The sequence below is a fragment of the Typopeltis vanoorti genome, chromosome 3 (assembly GCF_054136105.1).
Source record: "Typopeltis vanoorti isolate ZY-2024b chromosome 3, IOZ_Tvanoo_1.0, whole genome shotgun sequence".
Taxonomy (NCBI): domain Eukaryota; kingdom Metazoa; phylum Arthropoda; class Arachnida; order Uropygi; family Thelyphonidae; genus Typopeltis; species Typopeltis vanoorti.
Window position 1 is genome coordinate 157,422,839 of NC_143551.1, and position 27,996 is coordinate 157,450,834.

The window sequence follows — 27,996 nt, forward strand, 5'->3', positions numbered from 1 at the left end:
TGTGATATTGACAGTGTGCATCAGCATTGGGGTGACGATTGTTTTTATTACTGTCGCTCTGCCATAAAAGGAGAAGAAGGTTGGTTTGAACAGCCTTATCCTTTCCCTGCTTGTCTCCTGCAATTTTTGGTTTGGTAGTGCTAGGGTGTCTGAAAAGGGCATGCCTAGTATAGTTAGGGGCTGTGTCTGTAGCGTTAAACCGTAGGGAAGTCCAGTGCTATGGAAATTTCCGAAACTTTTGATTTTGGTTTTTTGTGCGTTAACGCGAAGACCACTGACTATGCTGAATTTTTGCAGCGTGTGCAGATAGATATAGATGGACTCAGAGTCTCTGAGTGTAGCCACTACATCGTCCGCATATGCCACTATTTTGCATTGTCTGGAGCCTTGGGGCAGTGGAATACCGTTAATTGCGGGGGTGTTATCAATTCTTTTGATTAGGGGTTCTAATACTAGGGAGAAGAGGAGGGGGCTTAGCGGGCAGCCTTGCCTAACCCCTCTCTTTATGCGGATTGGTTCTGTTAGAAACCCATTAATAGATAGTTGGGTCGTGGCTTCCGCATACATGTTTTTAATTGTACGCCGAAGTCTCGGGCCCACACCTGTTTTTTGTAGGATGTTCTGCAAGTACCTGTGGTTGACGCTGTCAAACGCTTTCTCCAGGTCGGTGGAGAGAAGTGCCAGGGGGTATTTTTTCTCTTTGGCCAGTTTGATCAAGTCTCTTAACAAAAAGAGATTGAATTCCATAGATCTACCAGGGATCCCATAGACCTGTGAGCTTGTTATTATTTTTTCGATACTGCCCTTAAGGCTTATTGAGGTCTCTTCAGTGGGAGCCAGGCCCAAGTGGAGATATCAGGCAGAAGCATTAGCAGGTCATCTCTACCTATAGGAGTTGCTAAATGGTGTGCCACCCTTTTTTAATAAATTACTCTGGATTTAGAGAAAGATGTTGAAAGTTTATTTTTCACTTGGTTAGAGTATAATAAAATTAGTTTAATCCTTTATCCAAGTGTGAGCAAACAAAGTTTGCGCCTGAAAGTATCTTCAGGACTGGGGTAAGGTGGTACAACACCAGGACAACTCGTTGCAAAGGTGGAGCAAGCAACCAACACTCCTATCTCAGTATCTCCCATAATGCAAAACACATCTCCTTGCGGATATGTCTAATGTTATGCATTAAGGGAAGGGCCACTACCCAGACTAGTTTCAACCTTTATTGAGGTCTCTTCAGTGGGAGCCAGGCCCAAGTGGAGATATCAGGCAGAAGCATTAGCAGGTCATCTCTACCTATTTTTACTACCTATTAAACTAATTTTATTATACTCTAACCAAGTGAAAAATAAACTTTCAACATCTTTCTCTAAATCCAGAGTAATTTATTAAAAAAGGGTGGCACACCATTTAGCAACTCCTATAGGTAGAGATGACCTGCTAATGCTTCTGCCTGATATCTCCACTTGGGCCTGGCTCCCACTGAGGAGACCTCAATAAAGGTCGAAGCTAGTCTGGGTAGTGGCGCTTCCCTTAATGCATAACATTAGACATATCCGCAAGGAGATGTGTTTTGCATTATAGGAGATACTGAGATAGGAGTGTTGGTATCTTGCTCCACCTTTGCAACGAATTTCCCTGGTGTTGTACCACCTTACCCCAGTCCTGAAGATACTTTCAGGCGCAAACTTCGTTTGCTCACACTTGGATAAAGGATTAAACTAATTTTATTATACATGTAAAACTTATATACCTCCATACTGGAGCATTTCTGGTCTAATATCATCTACTCCAACTGCCTTTCCACATTTCAGGCTTTTGACGGTTTATTCTACTTCAAGCATGGATATGTATTCCTGATTGCATGCCTGGTCAGTGTTTTTTACCACTGTCCAGGCATCACTGCTAGTTTCATTTAGCAGTTTTTCGAAGTAACTCCATACTTCAAGGATATCTATTTCTCCCATTTTCATTATTACTATTATTACTATTATTACGGGCAACTCCAGGGAGTCATTAGACTCATCGAGGGAGGCCCCAAATCATATTCATCACAACTATTTGACATTCATACAGTATCTATCAAACCTTGCCTTAAACTCATTCACTGTCACAGCATCCACCACAGACTCAGGGAGCACATTCCACTTATTCACTACTCTAAAAGTAAAGAACCCAGCTCTAACACCTTTACTAACCACACTTTTGCCCAGTTTCCATGGATGTCCCCTAGTCCTCCCACAACCAGCCCTGTTCTCAAAAATATCTTCTGAATTAATTTTATAGAAACCCTTCAGTAATTTGAATGTCTCAATCATATCTCCCCTCCTCCGCCTATCAACCAATTTTTGCAACCCACAAATCCTCAACCTGTTCTCATACGGTTCATTCCACAGACCTGCTATCATCTTGGTCACTCGCCTCTGGATCCTCTCCACCTCCTCCCCATCAAGAAGAAACCTAGGTGACCAAATCTGAGCACAGTAGTCTAGATGGGTCTTATCAAGGCTCGATACAGAGGAACAATAACCTGCTTGTCTCTGCTTGTCAACGTATTCTTCAGCAACCAAGTGATTTGATGAGCTGATTTGGCCACTTTTGCAATGTATCCCCTAAATTTCAATTCCTTATCCACCAACACTCCTAAATCTCGTGCCTCATCAATTTCCTGGAGCACGGTTCCACCAATGCAGTAAACTGCCGCCAATCTTTTCACCCCAAAATGCATAACCTTACATTTTGCCACATTAAATTGACATCTATTCTTCTTAGCCCAGACCTCCAATCTATCCAAATCATCCTGCAAAATTTTGACGTCATCTGCATTCATTATTCCTTTTAGAGCACTCTTTCCTCCATTTCTGAGCTTCTTCAACAACCTTCAGAATATCTTGCCACCTTCTTGATATTTATTTTCTATGTTCTTACCCAAGTCTTCCCATGACTTTTGTTTAGCTAGTTTTACACAGTGTTTCGCTTTCTTACATTTGTCTCTGTATTCTCTAAGAGCACAAGCTGACTTATTTGCCAGGAACTTTTGATATGCTTTCTTCTTTTCCTTCACTGCCTCTTTAACTTCCTGTGTCCGCCAGGGAGTTCTGATTTTTCTATCCTTGCAGACAACCTCACCACGTGTCTCTCTGGCAGAATCAGTCAATGTTTTCTTCAGAGCTTGCCACAGAGTCTCCAAGGTTTGGTTCCTGTTCTCAAACTCTTTCATTTTTTCTTCAATAATCTTTGTATATTTTAGTCTACAGTTCACATCTGAGAGCTGCTCAACTTTTATTTGTTTTAAAACTTTCTTACATGTATATTCTTTTCAGTATGAAATTCAATTTTATCCTGCTTAAGATTAAATGGTGATCACTTCCAATTTCAAATCCTCTGTACACTTTAGTGTCCTGCACTAGAGAGAAAACATCACTATCAACAATAATATAGTTAATGAGACTTTCTTATTCCTTGTTTCTTCTCTCCATGTGAATTTGTGCATATTTTTATGTTTGAACATGGTGTTAGTAATAACCAGTCCATGTCCTGAGTAGAAATCCAATAGGTATTTGCCATAATAATAAGTTAAGTGGTATAATAAAAATTTATAAGTAACTTTCATTATATGTTTTTAATCTAACTTTTATTACTAAGAACTTTTATTGTTAAAAGATACCATAAGATTTAATGATAACAAATACAAAGAGCCAACAAGTTTCACTAGCCACTGTCTAGCATTTTCAAGGCTGTACTGGTGTGAAAACAAATGCATCAAGTTACATGAAAACATACACTTTAGTAACTGCTAGGCCGTTACATTTGATAATTCGTGTTTGAAGGCGTGCATGCGTACGAATGCTTCAGTCAGAATCTGGTGTATGACCACGTGTTGTGTAGTTTTTCGCATATTGTAGTTCTGTTTAGCTGAGAGAATTGATGAGATATTTCCATATGTACAGCCTTGAAAATGCTAGATAGTGGCTAGTGAAACTTGTTGGCTCTTTGTATTTGTAATTATTAAATCTTATGGTCTTTTAACAATAAAAGTTCTTAGTTTTAACACATTAGATCAAATATGAACAGTTTAACTTTTATCAGTTATTTATATATGTATGTGTGCTAAGTTCTAGTTTTCTTTTCAGGAATCAATCCATGGGTTAACTGTACTGCAGCTATTAATTGTTGGGATGTTTTTCGCAATGGAGAATGCAATATAGAGTGTAATAACATAGATTGTTTATTTGATGGTTTTGACTGTGTTCAGAGATTGCTTCCATGCAAGTACGTTTCGTCAATTTTTATTAAATTTTTATCTAATTTAGCATTTAAATTTGTAGTTGTTAAAGTAGTTCATAACCTGCAACTAGTTAAGGCTATAAACATGTTTATAATCCACATTCATGACTATAGTCATATATAAATTATGAATGCACTAGCTTGTGCTACAACATTACTGTTAGAACATATACAAAACATTCATGCTCACTTTGGTTTTGAATCACACAGTGGACTTAGATGTTTTGTGCATGTCTTTAGCTGGTAGGTTTGGTAGGTTTCATTGCCTGGTATGAAATCATCACATTGTTTAGAGACTTGAAGTGGCTTGAAAAAAGTGCAATGCCTAGTCTCTAGAGCATGGGCATGAGTTATCTAACCATTAATCTGCCCACAGTACTAATACCAATGAACTTTTGGCAGATATCCCCCACCTCTGTAGTTTGAAATGAACTCTAAAACAAATATTCCCAAAAAATATGCAGTTTGCTTACTTGGGTAATGGAGAAAAACCAGGTTTAAAATAGCTTGGTATCTTTAACACACACACACACACACACACACACATATATATATATATATATATATATATATACATATATATGTTAAAGTAACCAAGATACCAAATATGTTAAAGATACCAATATATATATATATATATATTTAGCACTGTTTCTACACTTAATGCAAACATAAATTGTAAACTGTTTGTTAGATGAAATTTAAAAAATAAAATATAAAATTTTGATTTAATGTTTAATGTCTTCTACTTAAGTGGGAGATGAATTTTGTTGCCCAGTATGAGACCACTTCCCCGCTTACTGGAGGCTGGCTTGAAAAAGATCCATGTTTAGTCATCTCTATAGCAGGGTACCTACTAGACTATATATATATATATATATATATAAAAAAAGTAAAAATACAAAAAATATATATAAAATCAATAAAAAATGAAAAAAATCCTTAGGCCTTCCCACAGTATGAATGTACTATATCATCATCATCGTCAAATTCCTGGCATGTACCCTCAAGGGGTGTAAAGGATATGATAGTACTACATGAAAAAAATTACATCATTACTAACTTTCTATCTACAATTTTCCTCCAAATCAGTCTGTTACTTGTCAAGCCTCCAACATTATCAGATCTCGTATTTCTATCGTCTAAGGCACTTTGTACCGCATCAATCCACCTATATCTTGGTCTTCCTCTGGGTTGTTTTGTTGCCAGCCTGGCAGAGAACACTTGTTTTGCTAATCTTTCCTCGCACATTCTGTTTAAGTGACCGTACCACCTGAGATTAGCTCTGCTAACGCATTCCTGGATGCTGACAATGTCAAGTTCTTTCCTAATATCCTCGTTTTTAATATGATATTACCATTGATGCCATCTGTTCACGCTTATAATCTTTCTCAGGACTCTCATATCTTCCATTTCTAGTCTTTGGTCAAGTGTTTTACTTCTGCCCCAGTTCTCAGATCCATAAGTTAAAACTGGTTTGAACACTGTCTTGTATACAGCTAATTTAGTGTTCCGACTAATTTCTCTCTTATTCCATATGAATTTATTCAATTGACTTCCCACCATACCAGCTTTGCTGATTCTGTTGTCTATTTCTATATTTAATTTACCATCTTCACTAAAAATCATGCCTAAGTAGCTGAAACGTTTTACTTGTTCCACAGGTTCTCCATTCACAACACAGTTGACATTTTCAATGATTCTGCCTATTTTCATTGTCTTTGTCTTTTTATTGCTAACCTTCATACCATATCTATTACAAGAGCTATTCAATTTAGTCAGAGAATCTTGCAGACTTGTAGCGGATTTATTTAGAAGTATAACATCATCCGCATAAAGCAAAGAGCTGACATTAACATCTCCAATTTTGATATCAGGTTTAATACCACTTTCCTTCATAATGTGATCCACATAGATAATGAATAACAGATGGGATAATGTACATCCTTGTCTCACACCAGATTTAACATTAAACCATCTTCCTGTACTTCCTTCAATTCTAACTGCTGACTTACAACTCAAATAAAGACTAAGTATTGCTTGATATAATGCCCCGTTGACACCATATAACTGCAGCGTATTGAATAGCTTCTCTCTTGACATCTTGTCTTATGCTTTTTCCAAATCGACAAAACTTAAATACACATTTTTGTTATATTCCCATGCTTTCTCGGCTATTTGTCGTAAAGTGAAGATCTGATCCTGACAGCCTCTATTTGGCCTGAATCCAGCTTATTCTTCACCAAGCTTTTCTTCCATAATTCTTCTCAACCATTTCTCAAGTATACTTGCATAGATCTTGCCAGGAACTCTCAGTAGGGAAATACCTCTGTAATTCTCACATTCAGTTTTAATATATTGGTACTATGAGAGCTCTACTCCAATCATCGGAAATTCGTCCCTCTCTCCAGGCTTTCTGAACTATGCAGTGCAGCCACTGTAAGACTCTTATACCACCATACTTCAGCATTTCTGGTCGAATATCATCTACTCCTGCTGCCTTTCCACATTTCAAGCCTTTGATGGCTTTTTCTACTTCAAGTATGGATATGTATTCCTGACTGCATGCCTGGTCAGTGTTTTTTACCACTAACTAGGCATCACTTCTTGTTTCATTTAGCAGTTTTTCAAAGTAATTACTCCATACTTCAAGGATATCTTTTTCTTCCATTTTCATGTCACCTTTATCATCTCAACTTCATTTACAGCACTCTTTCCTCCATTCCTAAGCTTCTTCAACAACCTCCAGAATATTTTGCCACCTTCTTGATATTTATTTTCTATATTCTTGCCAAAGTCCTCCCATGACTTTTGTTTAGCTAGTTTTACACAGTGTTTAGCATTCTTGCATTTGTCTCTGTATTCTCTAAGAGCACAAGCTGACTTATTTGCCAGGAACTTTTGATATGATTTCTTCTTTTCCTTCACTGCCTCTTTAACTTCCTGTGTCCACCATGGAGTTCTAATTTTTTTATCCTTGCAGACAACCTCACCACATGCCTCTCTGGCTGAATCAATCAATGTTTTCTTCAGAGTTTGCCACTGAATCTCCAAGGTTTGAATTCCTGTTCTCAAACTCTTTCATTTTTTCTTCAATAATCTTTGTGTATTTTATTCTACAGTTCACATCTGAGAGCTGCTCAACTTTTATTCGCTTTAAAACTTTCTTACATGTCATTCATTTCAATATGAAATTCAATTTTATCCTGCTCAAGACTAAATAAATAGTGATCACTTCCATTTTCAAATCCTCTGTACACTCTGGTATACAGAGGATTTGAGGGATTTGAAGGGGTGCTTAAGGGTCAAAGCTGTATAACTGAGAGGAGACCTCCACATAGCCTTAAAAGGAATGCGGAGAACCGACCAGGGCTTCTGACTTAATGTCCAATCCTCACCTTCTCGTGGTGCACCCTGTTGGGTATCTACTTGGATACTGAACGAATGAGGATGGGCTGGCAATTTGGGATTTAGCCGACCAAATTGTATTCTTATTGATTAAACCAAAATAAAAAAAAATGATTGTACAACATGTACTATATAGGTTTACAAATAAACCTTTTGTGGATGGGAGTCACATTAATTTCAGTTTATTTCTCTAGCACTTTCTGAAATATTATTATTATCATCATCATCACATCCTCCATGGAGTCTATATACTCATTGTGGGAGGTTCATCCCAAAAATATTAATTATCAGTTATCAATACCTGTCATATTCTATCTTGAAATCCTTTACCAACAAAGTGCATACACACAACTGACTCTGCACTCTGTTCTATACTTTCACCACTCTCCAAGCAAAAAATCTGGTCCTCACTCAATTTTCATGGGTGATCTTTATTTTTCCTCACTTTATTCATGTTCTGAAATATTTTCTCGACATCAATCCTATAAACCCTCTTAACCAATTTATATGTCTATCATAATCCCCCCCCCCTCCCATCCACTGATCAGCCAGCTTCTGTAACCTACAAATCTTCAATTTTTCCTCATATGGAGCATAACACAGATCTTCCCAGATACCTAAAATTTGGGAGGTGGGGGGTAGAAGGAATGAAATATTTTAAAAAATAAGAACAAATATTTTCTTATTTATTGTTTTAATTTTATTAAAAATACTTTGTTCATTTATAATTTAAATTTTATTATATAAATATTGCCATTTATCATATACTGTAATTATTAATACAGAAAATCTCTGTAAACAGGCTTTAATCCCAGCTTCAGGCAAAATAAAAATATGGAAATTCTATGAATGTAGAACTGACTTCTAAGGTTTTAATTCATCTCTGTTTCAAAATATAATTTGCATGGCAATAACACAGATCACTATTCCGTTTTTCTAACATTCAGTTTATTAAAAAGAAGCAAGTTTTTTATTGTACTGTTTTTAATTTCATATCCAAAATGCATTTTATATGATAATAAACAGTGGACAAATGAGCTAAAATCATCACTTTTTACCAGAATCATTTGGAAACTAATGGCTTGCAGGTATAATATGAGTTCTGTATATGTGCATTCTGAAATATTTGTATATCGCATTATATGTATATAAAAATTATACATATATAAACTTAATATGTTGCAGTTTAGCAGTAAGAACTAAAATATTAAAACTTCTTTGAAAAATATGCCTATTTAAAGATTACTGTTTCTTGTTGCAGTGAACATTATGACACTTACTGCTTGAAGAATTATGGGAATGGGTATTGTGATTATGGCTGCAATAACGAGGAGTGTAATTGGGATGGTTTAGATTGTGAACCAGATCCACCCAAATTAGCTGATGGACTTCTAGTGGTAACTTTACTTATGGAGCCTGAGGTAGGTAAATAACTGTGAGAGAGAATTTCTCATCTGTAGTTAGGTTTTTTATGAAAATTATATACAAATAAATACAAGCTTAATAAATTATTGAATTTTTTATCTTCATTTTTTAAAATTTATTTTCTTAATTTTATTTTCTTAGAACTCTAATTTGAAGGAAGAACAAAATATTTAAGATAAAGCAGATTTTATTTATTTATTTTTTTATTTTTATTACAGTAGAACTTCTTTAGTTAAACTGAGTGCTACAATGATTATGTAGTTTAGTTCATTGTTTTCAGGATATAATGCTAATTTTCCTAACTTTTATGGTAGCCTTAGAGAAAGCTGCCAGAAAGCAGCATTAATTGGTAGATCAGCATCACCATTTCATAAACAATCAAAGAAGGAAAAACAAAGCAGTAGCTGTTTGTATGTATCATGTGCAGTAGTTCAAAGTATATCAGAATGGTTTATCCAGAAGAAAGCATGGCTTTCTTCTGGATAAATGACTTTAGCCATGTTTTCCTAAATATGCAAATGTGGGAATACTGATTCAAATCTGTGTGGAAAGTTTTCATGTGAATGGATAATAATCTGTTGTTAGAAAAGTTCTTTCTGTGCAAAGCTAAAGCAGTCAAAAGATTTTTGAATATTGAAAAAAAAAAAAAACTTTCAATCGAATGTCATAGTTATATATCTTAGAAGCAGTGACTACCTTCAGTGCAAAGGTTGCCTTGATGCCAAACTGATAAATTGAAGATACAATTCTCTTAAAATAAAAAGGTGGTGTGTGTGCTTTTGTCAGATCTGACATTCCATGCTGTAGATTGCTAAATCTGAATCTCCCTCTTTGTGATCTGCTCTTGTTCAAAATTTCATTCTCGCACTTCCTTGCTTCCATTTGTTGTTTATCATTCTCCAAATTCTGATAACTGCTCTGACCTCTTCAGTTATTTCTCTGAAGGTTGATTTTCTGCAGCCTTAAGAGGGAACTTTTTTGGGGCTTCATTGTTCATAACTCAAATCCTCCCTTCACCATCTTCATCAATGAAGCTTGGAGAGATGTTGAAGTGCTTGTGTTAGTCATCACATAACACAAATTATCATCTTTCTGCCAGTATACTGGATAGTCCTCATCATTCTTCCAACACCCTGAATCTTTCCTTAACCAGGTCTTCTTGTCTCTTGACAAGGCTGTCCGAGGCTAAGTCTGAGGTCTCCTCCTAATACCTCCAACCATAACCTTCTCAATGTTTAATTTTTTACAGAACAAGCTTCAACCAATCAATCTCAGCTGTCCTTTTCTGACCAAATAACTGAAAGAATCCTTATTGGAATGAGAGTCTTCATCCACAAGATCACAAAAATCCCTCAAATTATCCAAGACTTGGTTCTCCAGCAAATATCACAAAGCAATATTTCAGGATAAGAATCCAGCATATCTCAATTAGCTCAAGTCAAAAACTCCACCTTGAAACTCAGCCTGCAACATCTTAAAAACACCAACAAATTCAATTTTGAGAAGTTCAAATGCAGGAAACCTGCTCGAAAAGCATTCCTTATAGCCCCTTCCCAAGGCTGTTGGATGCTTCTTCTCTCTCTCTCTCTCACTCTCTCACACACACACACACATGGTAATATCACCTTTTATTAAGGCTGATCTCCTAGCATCAACCTTCTCTTCCAACTCTTCTATGTACAACCAAAGCAAATTGCCTCCCACAATACCAGGTTGTTACACATTATACTTCTCTGGCATCTACCTAAGTGTATATCTTTTCTGTTTCATATATCTTTCAAAAATCAACTACAAAACTATTATCTTGTTTTCCTTCAACCTCTCAAAAATAAAGCAAATTATTTCCCATTATATCATGCTGTTATACATATTTGGCACCTACTCAAGCATGGAAAAAAGCCCATCTTCAGCCCATCCAAAAAAGATTTAACATCTTATGAGTTGTTAAATTTTATTATTTTCTAAACCTTAGTATGTTTTTTCCTTTTCAGTGGGATACTTGTTCTTATCTTAGCTGGTGGTGTGAAATATTAAAATTAGTTTGCAATTAAAAACTGCAGTACTTCAATCAAAAAAAAAAAAAACTAAACTAAAATTAACTAAAGCATAGGAAAGGTTGTTTTCCTGGTTTGATCCAATCATAGGTGATGCTATGTTTATCATCCTTCCACTCATATCTATTTTGTAATAAGGTCTATATTTCCCCACCCTTCCATGCACAACCAAAGGATGTACACTTATGTGTTCAGAGATCAGTATTCCAAAATGATGATTTATCATTGCTACTTGAGCTAATTTTTTTTTTTTTTTTCATTATAAGGAATTGTTTTAATATTTAATATTGATAAATAACATAAATGAAAGTTAATTTCTTGCCACCCTGGAAGAAAATCAGAGCACCTGCACTACCTGGTAGGAAAATTAGGGAGGGATGCAGGGCAAAGAATTTAGAGAATGTTGTTTTCCAGCTTTTTTTTTTTTTTTGTTATTTTTTTATTTTTTATTATTATATTTTTCACCACTATCAAGGTCTGGATTTCTGTAAGATTCTCATATCTCTATCCTGGGAGCTGCAGTTTCATCTTGGGAAATAAAAAGAAGTCATGGGGAGCCAGGTCTGGAGAAGTATGGAGATTGCACAATTACATTACAGCCATGTTTTTCTTAGGCAATAATGACACATTCCAGGACATTTTCATGGTGAAGATCATGCTGACTTACTTGCTAAGAACTTTTGATATGCTGCCTTCTTTTACATGGCTGCCTCTTTAACTTCCTGAGATCATCAAGGAGTCATATGCTTCCCTTGCTGAATTAATCAATGCTTTCTTCATAGTTTCTTTATGACTAATTTTTTTCATATTGATAAATAGCAATAGTGAAATCTAATTTCTCTCCATCCTGTAAAAAAATCAGAGCACCTGGATTGCCTGGTAGGAAAATTATGGAGGGTTACTGTCTAGGGGTATAAGAGAAAATTTTGATGATATGCATTGAAAGATTAGCATCATGAGTGCAGATTGAGTAATTATTATGGGTATTTCAACTATGGGGGACATAGATTAGGAGGAGAAATGGCCACAGAGAGGGAAGGAAATGAAATATCCACAGTTGCTGAGAGATAATTACCTTGTGGAGTTTTATGTGTGGAGTGAGTTTGATGGAAAGAAGGATTTATATAAGGTGGATGGCTTATATTTGAATGGATTTGGGATCAGAAGTCTTGAGAAAATGTTCTTCATTGAGAGTTTGGAAGTGCAGAATGTTGGGGGGGGGGCATGCAGGTGAACATGGGTTCAAGCAATCTAGAGGTTAATGAGTGGGTGAGTAGTCATGTGATACTAAATATAGCACCCCAGGTTTTTAAATTTAGGGATCTAAGAAACACAAGATGCAAGAGAAGTTTTTGGATGAGTGGGAGGATATTGCAGTTCATATATACTAATACCAGAAGTATTCAAAATAAGATCAAGAAATTTTGGGCATTGGTTAGCTAAGTTTGACGAAAAGTTATAAGCATTATTGAGACTTATTTGACCAAGGAGATTATCTAGTCATAGGAATAGAAGCAAAGCATATAGTATCTTCAGAGAGGAGGAACAGGATGGGGGGGGAAGAGTGCTAATGATAACAGAGGAATTGAAGCCAAAAAGAGTAGAAGGACATCATGAGGGCAGGGGTGCAGAAGGCAGTTCATTTGAGGCTGGGGTGAGATAGAGGTCAATAGGATGAAATATGTAATTTTGCTGTAATCCAGGGGATATAAGGGAGAATTTAGGTGACTTCATTGGCAAATTAGTTTGATGGGTGCAGGCCAAGTAATTATTCTGGGGATTTCTGGGAAGAGGAATGGTCAAAGGAGGAAAGGAAATAGAATTTATACAGTTGCTGATAGATAATTACCTGAAGTAGCATGTAATGGAGGAGACATGAAGTTCAAGAGTGCGATCTGATCATAGCATCTGAGAATTTAACAACAACCAATCTAGCTCTGCTGCTACTGCTTGGGAAAAGTGTTCATACAGTCTGGACCTGGGAGATTGTTAGATATGCAGAATTTTCTGTTAAGAAGGGATATACTGTGGAATTACAAAGCAGGTGATTATGACAAGCTGAGTAGTCAGCTTTCAGCAGTTCCATGTCATAAGAATTTGGAGGGGAAAAATTGGTGGTGCATGGGAGGTGTTCAAAGGGCAAAATAGTCCCATTACATAAAGGAGGCTCCAAGACAGAAATAGCAAATTATAGGCCAATCAGCAATTGGCAACATGGTTTTGTCTGACCTTAGTAATTTGCTTACTTTTTTATAATAAAGTGAGTGAAGTTGGATAAGGGAAATGACTACTCAATGATATTGCTAGGTTTTGCAAAGGCATTTGACAGATTCACGTAGAACTGTGTTGTATGAATAGTGAGCAAATGGGGATTGTATTCGAATTAGAGAGTGGCTGATGGACAGATATTAGAATGATTTATGGAGGAGTTGAGTCCAGGAGCAAGCAGGTGACCAGTGGTGTGCCACAGGGCTCAGTACTTGGTCCTCTTTGTTTCATTTGTGCATCAGTGGTATAGGAAATGATTTGATGGGAAATATTCAGTTGTTTGCTGATAATGCAAAACTGAGAAGAGCGATGGTAAATGAAGGTGATGTGGAGATCTTGCAGGAAGACTTAAATAGACTAGCAGTATGGGGAAAGATAAATGGCTGCCAGTTTAATGTGGCCATGTGTAAGGTGATGGTAAGAAGAGATCACAAGCTGAATTGTAGGATACTGATGAATTCAGGGACTTGGGAGTCATTGTGGACAGGGAGTTGAAGTTTAGAGCTTATATGGCAAAAGTAGCCAGAATAGCACATCAGATTACATGGTTGTTGAAGAACACACTAACAACCAAGAATAGAGAATTTATTGTTCTCCTATATAAGGTTTTAATAATGCCACATCTGGACTACTGCATGCAGATTGATGGTCTGTGGACTTTGAAAATTATCTGATAGGTGAAAAAGAGGAGACATGATTGAAGCATATAAGCTATTAAAGAGATTTTATAGGATTGACATTGAAGACTTTTTTTAGTACATGGCAGGAAGGGAGAGGTCAACCATGGAAATTGTGAGTGTGGTTAGTAAGGGCGTTAGGACTGTATTTTTTGCTTGGAAGGTTGTGAATGGATGGAATGGGTTAATAGAGGTGGTTGTTAGTGCTTTGTCAGCGAGTGAATTTAAGAGAGGTATTGTGTGTGAATAATGGATTTCTATCAGTGAATCTTCTGACTCTTTGTAGATATGTGTATAATAATAGTTTGCCACTGAGGAGTCTCCAAGGTTTAATCTTGTTTTCAAATTCTTTCATTCTTTTCTTATATATGTAATTCTACAGTTTACCTCTGAAGTCTGCTCAAATTTAATTCACTTTAAAACTTTCTTACATACCCCCCCCCCCCCCAATATGATATTCAGTTTTATCCTACTCAGAACTGAATAATGATCACTTCCTGTTTCAAATTCCCTGTACTCTTGTGTTCTGAACCAAGCATGAAGATGTTGCTATTAAGAATAACATATTCTTAATATGTTATTCTTAATAATGTTGCTATTAAGAATAACATATTCATTGAGTTATTCTAAGAATAACTCAATGAGACTTCTTATTTCTTGTTTCTTCTTTCCATGTGAATTTATGCATGTCTTTTTTTGGAATGCTATTAGTAATGAGTTCGTCCATGTCCCAAACAGAAATGCAGCAGTTACTGACCAGTATGTATTATTAGTTTTGCTCTTTTCTCCAAATTTTCTCAAAGCATTTCTATATGTCTCGTACTCATTTCGTACTCTGTGATTTACATCTCTTCATCATTCTCTTCGAATAAGTCCTCAAATTTAAAATGGCCAATGTCAAAGGTGGGTCTTTGACCAGAAGATTCTATTTTTCATGTTAAATCTGTACTGAACTAAACTAGACTTTTGAGATGTTTTATAGTGGTATGTAGGATATGTAGGATTGATATGCTTGCAGTCTCTCTCTCTTCTCAGCCAAATGTCCTGTTTGATAGAAGGTAATATGGAGAAAAGTTTATTAACAGGAAAGAAAGTAGGCATCAAATTATATAATTGTAGAATTGTTGAAATTGATTCAGATATTCCAGCAGTGTATAGGATTGGTACACTATACATAAATGTCTCTCCACATAGTTTTTGGGATTTGGACTCTATACGTAACAATACATATTGCTATATAACTTCATCATCATATATATATTTGATTGATTGATAAACAATATTCTTAAGTTGTGCAAACATGCATATATATATATATATATATATCATACTTTTTTCACAACTAAAATCTTTTTTTTTTTTTTTTTTTTTTTTTTTTTTTTTTTTTTTTGGAGGAACTCTTTCTTTTACACATTAGAGAGCTTGAGTTTTTTGTCAAGACAAAAGTAAGTGAGAGTTTGTGTCAAAAAAAACCTGAAATTTATGATAAGGACAAATATACAGAACTTGAACCACCACCTTTTTTATGAGTTGTCTTGAAATGTACTATAGTAATGCATTCCAAGTAACAGTGCCATACTTGTAAAGGTTCTCTTTCCTAGGCAAGTGGCATGTGGCAAACCACTCAGCTGTAAAAATATCAACATAAACAAATGATTTGAAGTAATGTTTTACATTTAGTGAAATAATACACAGAGTAAAGAGATAAAAATGTGTCAAACAGCATTGTGCACAAATGGCTATACAGTAAACTATGTTTGGGCTGTTGTCATAAATTGAGGGCCATTTCCTGCACTATGTGTTGTATATTCCTGATTTCATTGTGAATAAATCATTTTTATGGATGACAATGTCACATTACATTGTGCACAAACAGTGGAGATACTTCTGGAGACTGAGGATATGAAGCGAATCAAGTGGCCAGCACTCTCCTCAGAACTCAAACCTTATTGAACACATTTGGGATGTAATAGGGAGATGCAATTGCTGCTTGAAATTCCCCTCCAGACAACAAATAAGGTCTTATCTTTGCTCTGTAGGAGGAGTGGGTCAGTTTGCCTCAAGAACTCCCAAATCTCTTGGTGCTAAGCATGGTACGACATTGTGAAAGCTGCATCGTAGTTTGGGTTGGACATATTCCATTACTGAAATGTCTCTCCATATAGTTTTCTTTAAGCGCTGTACAGTAATTCCTTAACTACATCCTTAGGAAATTTGCAACTTTTGTCATATTGTAATTTAATTTGTATGAAATTATAACATATTTCTTGTGTAATATAATTTATTAGTGTGCCAATCAATTTAGTCATGAAAATTTTTTCACATACATTTAAAAATGTAGTTCATCCTTAGCTTTTGGACACTAGTGTACTTTGTATTATAGCTGTCTTTTCCCCTTTTTGTGATCAAATATTATGGAATATTCTGCACAACCAGATCCTACTGCAGACATTTGACATGTTTCTATGTTCATTTAATCAGGGATACTGCACATATTTTTTGTTCGTGCAGTAACTACATCACATTTTGTTTCCTCAGAAAAAGAGAATCATTATGATTTCTTCAAGAGCCATAAAACTGAGCAGCAATTTTGTAAGTGATCCCAGAGTTGATTCTGAGGATATACAGTCATACCCCGACTTATGCAAATCCGGAGTTACGCGGTTTCTTATATGTACGTATTCCTGTCCCGCTTCACGCATCGCCACTAGTCGTATCTTTCCGGCGCCAGCCGCATCCGCTAGTGTCGCACATGCTGTGCTCCATTCATACACGATTTTTATAGTCTACAAACCTTGTGATTGTTTAATGTTATGTTCTTGATAAAAATTTTATCACATAAAAAATAATAACGTCCAAAGGAAGCAAGTCTGATTCTTCTACTGCTAGCAAGAAAAGAAAAACATTGACTTTGGAAACAAAATTCAACATTATTAAGGATTTTGAAGGTGGAATGAAAATTTGTGAGCTAGCAAAGAAGTTCGATCTACAGGAATCCACAGTAAGAATAATCATAAAAGAAAGGTTTACAGATTTTGGAGGACATAGATTCTAACGAGGAACGAATTGTAGCCACAAGGCAAGGAATAAAAAAATCATTAGCTTGCTATGAAAATATTTTGCGTGACAAGAAAATGACATTATGCCATCAGATGAATCTGTTATTTTATGAAACCGTTGACATCGAAATAACTTTCTTTTTTTTAGGTACGAAAAACTACAATTATGATTATATTTCTTAAAAAATATAGGTGTTTTTGTAAACCGTTGGTCCCAATTAACTAATATTTTGTATGTTTGTATATATAAATTACATGCACATGCAAAATTATACCCCTAGTTATGTGAATTCGAGTTATGCGCTTTTTGTTGGTCCCACCTACCGCGGAACTTCAGGGTATGACTGTACTTTCTTAGTAAATAGCTTAAGGAAATTACAAAGTATAATAGAATATACATTAAAATAAATTTCAATACACTTCCAATATATCGGCAACGTCACGTTGCCATTATCACAGAAACTTAAATACAAGACACGTGCACACAGGCACAACACACAGTAAATGAGGAACGCAGGAAGCTATTCTTTCTCCTAAAAGTCCTGATGGTGCTCCCTAGCGGGCAATGTTGATATTCTTGGTCGATTGGGTTGAAGGTCTTCTAATGTAGGTTTCCCAAATTTGGAGCAGTCTCACGCAACCAAATTTGCTGAGGTTTGGATTGCTTCTTAGGGCTGAGGCTGATTCCATGAATAGCCTTTCGTATTTGAATTTACTACGGTGTAATATCGTGGCTTTCTTTCACTGTATTCTATGGGGGGGGGGATATTCGGTGCATGGTTCTCAAGACCAGAGTGGCTGTATTGGTGAAAACGGATGTAGTCCTTGTGTTCTGAAATTCTGATATTAGCTGTCCTGCCTGTTTGGCCAAAGTAGGATAGCTTACAACTGCAAGGGACTTGGTATACACCAGGTAGGTCTGGGGGGGGGAGGTTGGTCTTTAGTGGAGCGGATAAGGGATGCCAATTTTTTATAAAGTCTGTAACAAGAAGTTAAGTCATGTTTTTTTAGGATTTTTGTAATTTTTTCCGAGGTGCCTTTGGATATAGGGAATGGTGATGAATTTAGAGTAATCCTTGTTGTGAAGGTGGGGGGAGGTTGTGGTTTATTGGTTTCAATATTTTTTGGATTTTTTTTGGGAGGGTAGCCATTGGCTAAGAAAGTGTTGAGAATGTGGTTAGTTCTGTGGCCCTAACCTGTTGTGCACATTGTAGACACTACACAACATTAGCCCTGTTGTGTAGTGTCTTAATGACTCTATATTGTTGTGAGGTGGGGGGGGGAGCAGATTGTTGGTGAATGTAGCCTATATGGGTGGATTTTCTATAAACTGAGAAAACCAGGGTTCCATCAGGCTGGCAGGTGACTAGCGTGTCTAAGAAAGGAAGGTAGTTGTTTTTTTCTTCTTCCAGAGTGAACTTGATTCTGGGGTGTTGGTTGTTTAAGTGTGTTAGGAAGGAGAGGAGTGCATCGGAGCCATGTGGCCAAATTGTGAACACATCATCAACATAGCGAAGCCATATGGTTGGCAGAGTTTAAAGCTTTCTCTTCGAAAATCTCCATGTAAAAGTGGGCCAAGGGTGGGGAGAGTGTCGAACCCATGGCTGTCCCCTCAATTTTTTGTAGTAATTTTCCTTGCCAAACAAAATAGCCTGAGTTCATTGTGAACTGAAATAGGGCTGTGATATTGGGAGGAAATTTAGCTTGGATTAGTTCTATGGATTCTTTGAGTGGGACATTTGTGAATAGGGAGGAGACATCAAAACTGACCATTATGTCAGTGTGTTTGAGTGTAAGGTTTCCTATGCTGGCTTTGAAGTGGGCTGAGATTTTTATGTGTGAAGGTGTGTTGCTAGTCTGTGAGGGCTTTGGCCAAATGTTTAGCTATGTGGGGGAATCAATGCCATCCACTATGGGACTTAATGGAACATTTTCTTTATGTATTTTTGGGAGTCCATATACATGGGGGGGGGTGGTATGGAGTTAAATGGTTTTAATTTGTTAATGACATCTACAGGCCAAGAAGTGACCTTCTTAATGAGCCTGTGGAGTTTTCTAATTTGTGAGTTGGTGAGATTGTACTCGATAGGGAGGTAAGTAGTCCAATCTAACAATAGAGCATTCAGCTTACCTGTGTAATCCTTTTGGTTAAGTAATACAGTGGCGTTCCCTTTATCTGCTTTGGTAATTATTATTTCCTTGTTTTTCTTTAATTCTTGCAGAGATTTAATTTTCTTATTGGGCATGTTGGTTTTTGGTGGTTTTTCTTTGGTCAGAACACAAGCCACATCCAGTCTAATATCGTTGGCGACATAGTTTGGAAGGTGTCATATCCCACGTTCAATTTGTATCATAATGTCTTCAACAGATATTCTTCTGGGCGCAATAGTGAAGTTGTGGCCACATGAGAGAGCATCAAGTGCTTCAGGTTTCAAACTAATTGACGAAAGGTTGACCACCGTGTCGGTAGGAAGTTGTGGTTTGGAGTTCGAATTCTTTTTTAAATTCTCAAATTTTTTGATGTGTCGTTCCCATACTTTTTTAAATTCTTTATCCGCAGCAGTGAAATGTCGTATAAAATAGACCAAATCTCCTGGTTTAAAGTGCTGGAAAGCTCATCTTCGAGTGCCTGGATAGCTAAGTTAGCGTCAATAAGGGAACGGCGAGTAGCGGCGATTTGTTCCCTAAGCAAAGCTTGGCTGGCATGGTTATAAATATGGAGAGCCTTTTGGGAAACGAAATGGTGCTTGAATTTGACACAGTTTGGGATTACCTGGTTATCCCGGCAGCGTTTTAGGAAAGCGAGACGATTCAGTTGTCTTGATAGCTTCAACTTCATTTTACCGTAATGGTGGTAAAATGTCCTGATGGTGCCTGTTAGGGGGCACCATCAGGACTTTTAGGAGAAAGAATAGCTTCCTGCTTTGTTCCTCATTTACTGTGTGTTGTGCCTGCATGCATGTGTCTTGTATTTAAGTTCCTGTGATAATGGCAATGTGACATTGCCGAAATATTGGAAGTGTATTAAAATTTATTTTAATGTATATGTATGTTGTAATTTCCTTAAGCTATTTAGTAAGAATCTATAACCAACGTCTAAACCTTTCCACGAGAATGAGGATATACTTGTTAACATAAATTGAAGTTTTTCTGAAGTATTTTGAATACAGTATTCTAATTTCATTGTTAGAGCTTCTTGGATTAATTGAGATGCTGTTAGTGATTTTCTTAATCAAGACATTATTAGTGAAACAGATAAGGTTAGCTCTGTTAATTAATATTTTAATGCATATCCCAACTTATTGCACTACTCTTTTATGGATATTTTTGAATTTCCGCTTATCTCAAAGTTACACGCTTGCTTCAGAGTTACAGCTCTTTAGCATCATAATGCTACCACACAAAAGATATTGCTGTCTCGCTATCATCAGTGTGCCATCACATGTCTTTGTGTGTTGTTGTGTTGTGCTCTGCAATTGCATGAATATTTTCAACTTTTATTCTACTATATTTGTTGTGATTAAACTTTATATAATGACAGATAAAAGTGAAAATAAGTCGTAAGGCTATTACATTAGATTCAAAGATAAAGTGATTAAACTTAATGACAAGAGTGTATTGTAATCTGAGATAGGCTGAAGACTAGGCTTCCATTGCACAACTGCTGACATTGTGATTAAAAACAAACAAAAAATTCTTGCACCGACTTATGGGCATTTTCAAGTTTTGGCACCCTTCTGGAACACCAGAAGTAATGTACCTCAAGCGTATGACTGTTTTATTAGGGCAACTTCATCTTCATATAGAAATTGGGAAAGTGATTTTTTTTTGGGGGGGGGTGGATGTCATACTCTTGTCTTGCATATAGTAAGCTTCTATTTCTGTAGCAACTATGAAGGCTGTAACACATCTGAAACAATCAGTGATATGAGCAGAAGCAATTAGGTCTTTAATTGGAATGTTAGAGAATAAAAATGCAATGCTTTATTCTGTAACTCTGTAACATAACTGAGCATTAAGTTTTTTCTTGTAATCTGATTGATTTTTGAAGTTCACAGATATTTTTATGAATGAAGAGGATTCCCAGTATAGATTCTTTTAACAATCTAGGTTAATGTATATGTTACCACTAAAGCTCGAAAGCCGTTAATGTGCACATTACCTAGCTAATCTGCAGATTAACTGATTTGCTCCGGTAACGTGCAGAACCAAGAGTTTTCTGCATTTTACCTAGGTAATGTGCACATTAATGGCTTCGTATCGTTAAAGTTCAAAAGTTTGTTTCTCTCATTTCCTTTCCCTACTCCTTCCCCCCTCTCCCTCCACTTTTAGTTTGATTTTTTAATAAGTAAACATAATTTTATCATATGTTTTGCAAATTCATTTCCTTAATTGTAATAATATTTTAAACCATTTGATTCTTTGTATTATAGTTTTTTAATTGATTGATGATTGATTCTATCAACTAATTTGTTGATTGTTTGATTGTATTAACTTGATTCTTTAGATATCGAAAAATAAATAAATAACATTATGTTAATTTAAGCAGATTACCTAGGTAATTTGAGAAATGAAACAATTTTCCGCACATTAACGGATCACCCTAGTTAATCTGCACAATACCTAGATAATCTGTAGAATAACTGATTTCTGCACTTTAGCGGTAACATATAGATAAGGCAGTTTATTATATCTGCTATTGAAAATTAATGAAACATTGCAAATAAGTATGGAAATATCTTCTATATATTTTACATTATGTGAAAGCTTTAAAATTGATATATTGATAATTATTTCTAAAATCTACCCAACAGGTTTTTCGAAACAATAGTGTCCCATTCTTGAGAGAAATAGGTCATGCACTGAGAACAAATGTTCGAATTAAAATGGATGGTAGTTACCCAATGATTTTCTCGTGGAGTGCTACTTATTTATTGAAAGACCAGCCAAGGCTGGTACCAAGAACTGGGTATGTTGATTCTTTAAAATTTTTAAAACTAGGAAAAGGACTTATATGTCTTTTTTTTTTTTTTTTTTTTTTTAATTGTTTGGAGATTTTATTCATATCTCTTTTTGCTTTTTTTTTTTAGCACAGAAGTACATCTTGAAATTGACAATAGAAGATGCTCAAAATCTATCAATAGTGAGTGCTTCCAGTCTGCTTCAAAGGTAAATAAAATGAGTGTAAATCGTTTCTTTTTTCTAAGCATACATATTGATGATCTTAAATATATCTGAAAATTCAATTTTTATTTTGTATTTGTATGTATTTGTGTTGTATTTGTATAATTTTTTTAGATTTTTATCACTGGTGTGAAATCATCATCCTATTTATTTGGTGGTTTGATGTAACTGAAAAAGTAGTTTGATTTCTAGAGCATGGGAATCTCGGTTTATCTAACCCTATTTACCCATCATATCAGTATCTTAATAAATATAAATTTATTAAGATACTGATATTTCACTTGATTTAAAAATTATAATCCTTTTAGCATAGCAATACTACTTGTCACAGGACACAAGGAACAATAATCATTTAATTGTGTAAACAGTTCAAAATTGTAACAGATAGCAGAATGAATATCAAATCATTGTATCATGCCCCAAATTTTTCTAAATTCATGGAATTTAGAAAAATTAAGGTTTGGGAAGTGCTTCATTGCATACTGACACCAAAAATAGTCTCTAAAAATTATACCACAGTACTACATAGAATGTCTTCTGTGCAGTACTGTACTTTTCTTCAATTTTATCTTGTATGGTAAGAACTACACATACCAGCAACTGAATTAAAAAATCTTTATACGGATGTACATAAATGCCAATTTTGCAGTGTATATGCAAAATACTTGGTCACATTCATAATCACATGTTCTAGACAACTATTTAAGAATGCTGCTGATTAGTAATCATCAATTGTACTTTGATCTCAATTGGAAAACAGAGTATCATTCGAAGTTCAGTAAATGGCTTATTGTGGGTGCCTGTCTGGCTGGAGCCGCAAGTTTTAAAACAGCAGAGCTGACTGGTTTCTCAAAAGGTGAGATATCATGGGTGTTTAATTAGTGGAAAAATAACTCACTAAGACTTGTCTAAGAGGCATAACTGTGGTCCTAAGAGACATTCTGTCAGGAATAAGACAATCTGAAAAGGCTTGTACAGACAAACAGAACTTCTAGTGTGCGGTAATTGACCAAAGCATTTAATGAAGGCTGTTCCCGATCCATATCTCACTGAACTACATGCAGGGAATTGAAGAAGATTGGTATTGCTTTGCAAAAATCTGAGGTTTCCGTATGCCTATACGGAAACCTCGGATTTTTGCAAAGTTTCTAATTCAGTGGCTGGTATATGTAGTAGACCTATGCAAGATGTGCTAGTCTTTATTTGTCATAATGATAGTAGCATAATGTATTTATTTATGTTCTTGAATGCTTATACATTTCTTTCTTTCTCTCCATAGCAATTGAACTCACAAAGCTCTTATTACATTCCTCTATATGCCAAAGGATGGAGTTTGTCTTTAGAATGAATCAGCATTGCTAGTTTGACTTGTGGTTTTAAGAGTGATATGAAGATAGTGTTTATTTAGTATTTTATTTATATTTTCAGATCAGATATAGGAAATAGAAGAATGGTTTTACTATGACTTGTATGTCATGGGTGGGGAGAAGAGGAGATTTCCGTTTATAGAAAGCTAACACATACTGGAAGATACATAGACCATTACTGCAATAATATATCTTTAAAACACTGAGACACAGGACCAGGGCTGTTTGCTTCAATGATACAGTTCTTGTCACAGAATTCAGTTACTATGCTACACTTTTTTTAGCCAATGGCAACAACTCCTGTACAATAAGAGTTAATAGGAGTTAATACAATAAAATAATGCATGCTTCCATTTCTCTCCCCCTCTCCTTGACATACACAAAATCACAGAAAACTGTTCCCATATGTTCCCCTGCTATATGCATAGCAAACAAATAACCTTGATCCATTCTCCTGAGGAAATATTCCATCCTTTGATACATTCAGAAGTGTATAAAGTACCTTATGACAGTCACTTAGTCTGCTATTGACAATCAGAAAGAATTATTAATGTAGACTTTGAAAAACATAATAAATACATGTTGTCATTATGCCAGTCAGAATTAACAGAGTATGCATTGGACATACCTTCATATTTCATTAAAGGGAAGAGAACTACAGTTTTACATAGAATATGTTATTATATATGAGAGACTATTTTTGGACAAGGATTCAGGAATGCTTCAGTGCATTAGCATTGAAGCATTCTCAGATCAGCAAGTATGGCTACATTAATTTGCATAAAATTAGTCATTTTAAGACCACTTTCAGTCTAAAGGTTGTGAATCACTTTAATCTAGTCCTTGGGATACTGTGATAGGACATTAGTCTTCTGTTTATTAAAATTTTAAACTGTTTCCACAATTACTTGATCATAGTTCCTGACAAATGTTGCTATGCTACAAGAATAATGGTTTTCAATCCAGTGAAATATCATTATAATAAATTATTATATTTATTTTGCTCTTGTATGCTTTGAATCAATATCATAAAAATGTTAATACAAACAATTGCTAGGTTAACAGATATTTGGAGGAATTTACATGAAACGTCCAAAAAAAGGTTGTAAATTTGTCATATATTAGTGCCATGGATGAGATAATGTTAGAGTAGAGGTTCCTCTACTCTAGAGAAGAAGACTGAAGTAAGCTTTTTCTAGCTACTTCAGTCCCATCACAATTCATTCACATAAGTTTCATCATGATACCACACCATTTTGACATGGTGTTGTGAATCATGCTGGAAAAAATAGTCATACTTTTTTTTCATTACTTTAAAATCATTTTTTAACTGATGATCCTTCACATCCATCTTCTCTTCCTGAGATGGTGATTTTGAGACAGCTTGGAAGCATGGCAAGCAGTGCTAGTCAACATTCTCATACTTATTCAAATTGAAGCTACCAACCATCAGTATAAAAAGCATCGATGGCAAAGAGATGAATCTATCAGAGGAATTACAGAAACAACATTTCAACATAATCGGTGTTACTAAGATGAAGACATTATAGGTGAGATTCTTCTAAATAATAACTATAAAATGTTACATTTCAGTAATAAGTGATTAGAGAAAGGAAAGAGTAGCATTTAGCATTAAACATGAAGATAAACTTCTTGAATAACAGGCAATTTCAAGTAGAGTAATGCAGGCAAATTTCAAAATTCATTGCTTGGTCCATGTGAATTAAACAAATCCTTTTGCTGGAAAATGGTGTAATGACTAGTATCTATGTCCTAAAAGAAATCTAGCAGGGACTTATCATTATTAACAATATTTTGTAATAATGTTAATAATGATAAGAATCATAGGCAAAAATAAGTTGCATTTCCTAATTTCCCTGCTAGATTTCTTTTAGGACATACATACTAGTCATTACACCATGTTCCAGCATAAAGATTTGTTTAATTCACATGGAACAAGCAATGCACAAGAAATGAGAAAAATTTAATTGCCTATATCATTTGTGTCCGTATGGTTAGCCTAGTGGCTATGCACTTTGTAACGCTATGCCTGGAAAAGGAGTGTCCTGTGTTCGATTCCCGTCGCTGACATGAGGAGGTTAAGGATCTTTCTCGGACATAGCCAAGTTAGCCAGTCTTGGGCAGTGGACAGCAGGGTTTTACCTCTTGCAAGCAGGCAAACCGGCCCTGTGAACACATGTAGCTACAGCCATAGAATATACCGGGAGGCACAGGGCTAGTCACCTTATCCTCAGGATGGGTACGACTTAGAAGGGCTTAAGATAGCTATGTAATAGGCCAGTAGGCCTAAGACATAGAATGGAGAAGAAGAAGAAGAAGCCTATTTAATTGTTGATACTGATATCTTCATACTGGTTCAGGATACAGTTATATGGGAAATTCGAAATAGGAAATGATCAGCATTTAGCTTTGAGCATTATAAAAATGAATACCATATTGACAAGGAAAATATGTACAAAAGGTTGAAAACTAATCGAAATTGAGCAAATTTCAAAGATGAACTGTAGACTAAAATATATAAATATCAATTGAGAAAACTGAAAGAGTTGGAAAACAATTCAGAGATCCAGTAGCAGAAACAGAAGAAAACATTGATTGATCATCAGAGACATGTGGTGAAGTTCTGTGCAGGGGTAGAAAAATCAGGACTTCATAGTGGATGTAAGGGGTTAAAGAGGCAATCTTTTTTTTCCAGGAAGAAATTATACCGAAAATTTCTGGCAGGTGAATCAGCTTGAACCGTCAGAAAATACAGAAAAAAATGTAAGAAAGCTAAGTCATTATGAGAACTCTTGGAATATAAAAAGATTTGTATTTAAGCATTGTACATTTGGAAAAGATCTTTGAAAAGGTGCAGAGAGAAAAGCTGTTCAATATAGTACTAGCTTTATGTAGTGTGAATGGGACGCTACACAGAGCAGTATACTTAAATTGTAAGTCAACATTTAGATTTGAAGGATGTACATGAAGATTTGTAAGTTATAACTGTGTTTGTGTTTATGCCAAGTACGATCATGAGTTAATAGTGTACTATATAGAGAAATGAAAGATTATCTTGAATTGAGGGTATCATTGAGTTTATCCACATACCTCATCAAACTAAAATAACTGATTTGATAAGATGTATATTTATGTTCAGAATAGAATAGAATAAAATATTCTGATACGCAGTGCATATCATGTTAGCCTCACATATTTAAATAAAAATAATTCATTTTTGTATGCCTATCCAGAGTCTATTCTGGTTACAGAATATAGAGACATTGATGTTCTGATATATAAAAATATTTGCCAATGATCCATTTGTTGTTTAATATTTTTGACTGTTTTTGAAAGTCTTCAGATCACAATATTCTGTGTAAATCTGTCACGTTAGTATAATAAAAGTTAACCTTATTTTATATCCAACATTACACACACACACACACACGCGCGCGCTGCGCGCGTGTACAGTAAAACCCCGTTTTTACGTTCCCGCAATTTATGTTTTCCTGCCATTTACGTCATTTTCTGTTGGTCCCGTCTTGAGGCCTATTCTCACGATGTATTGTTTTCCCGCCATTAACAACTTGATATGGACGTTATTTCTCATGATTTGCATTTTTTTTCTTGGTGGCAATACCGATTTTCAAATCAATTTCAGCAGAAATCTGTGCATTTCTGTTCTGAGGTGGCGTTGCTTTTGGCTGTAGTTTCGTTTCCGCCATCACGGTGACTTGCGTGCATGCAGCAGTACTGTAGTGATGAGTGATACCATAATTTTTCAATCGCAGTACGAATTGATATTGCAGAATTTCTGCAACATAATTTAGCATGTGAAAGTTGCTTTCAAGTTGCGGTGGTGGATTATCCATGTTAGTAACATGGAGAAAAAAGACAGAAAATGTATTTCAGTAGAAGAAAAGATGGCAATTCTGCGACATGTAAATTGGCATGCTGGAACACGTGTGCATTTAACATAAGATCTTGGACTCTCCATGTCCACTTTGAACACGATAGTAAAAAACAGGTCTAGCATTGAACTCAATGCAAAACAATCTGGCGCTAAGTCAAAAAAAAAAAAAAAAAAAAAAAAAACGAAAAGCAAAAACAATCAACAATTAAAGATTTTTTTTAAATAGATAAATGTAAGTACATTGTAAATTCATTTATTTTCAGTTATTAAATTTTGTAATCTAGTATGTAGACTCACATACTAGCAGTAAGTCATCTTTTAGTCTTTTTTTAATGTTTTTTTACATTTCCTGCTATT

The 27,996-nt window shown here is 35.4% G+C and overlaps 1 protein-coding gene across 1 annotated transcript in view; it reads left to right on the forward strand.

Annotated features, from left to right (window-relative positions):
* Positions 1-27,996, forward strand: part of LOC150108695 (uncharacterized) — a 191,321-nt gene that overhangs the window by 144,011 nt on the left and 19,314 nt on the right. The window contains exons 23-26 of the mRNA XM_090416158.1: positions 4,128-4,266; positions 8,951-9,110; positions 21,987-22,141; positions 22,263-22,341. Coding sequence (XP_090272284.1) covers positions 4,128-4,266; positions 8,951-9,110; positions 21,987-22,141; positions 22,263-22,341 — 533 coding nt within the window. The remainder of the gene's footprint in view (positions 1-4,127; positions 4,267-8,950; positions 9,111-21,986; positions 22,142-22,262; positions 22,342-27,996) is intronic.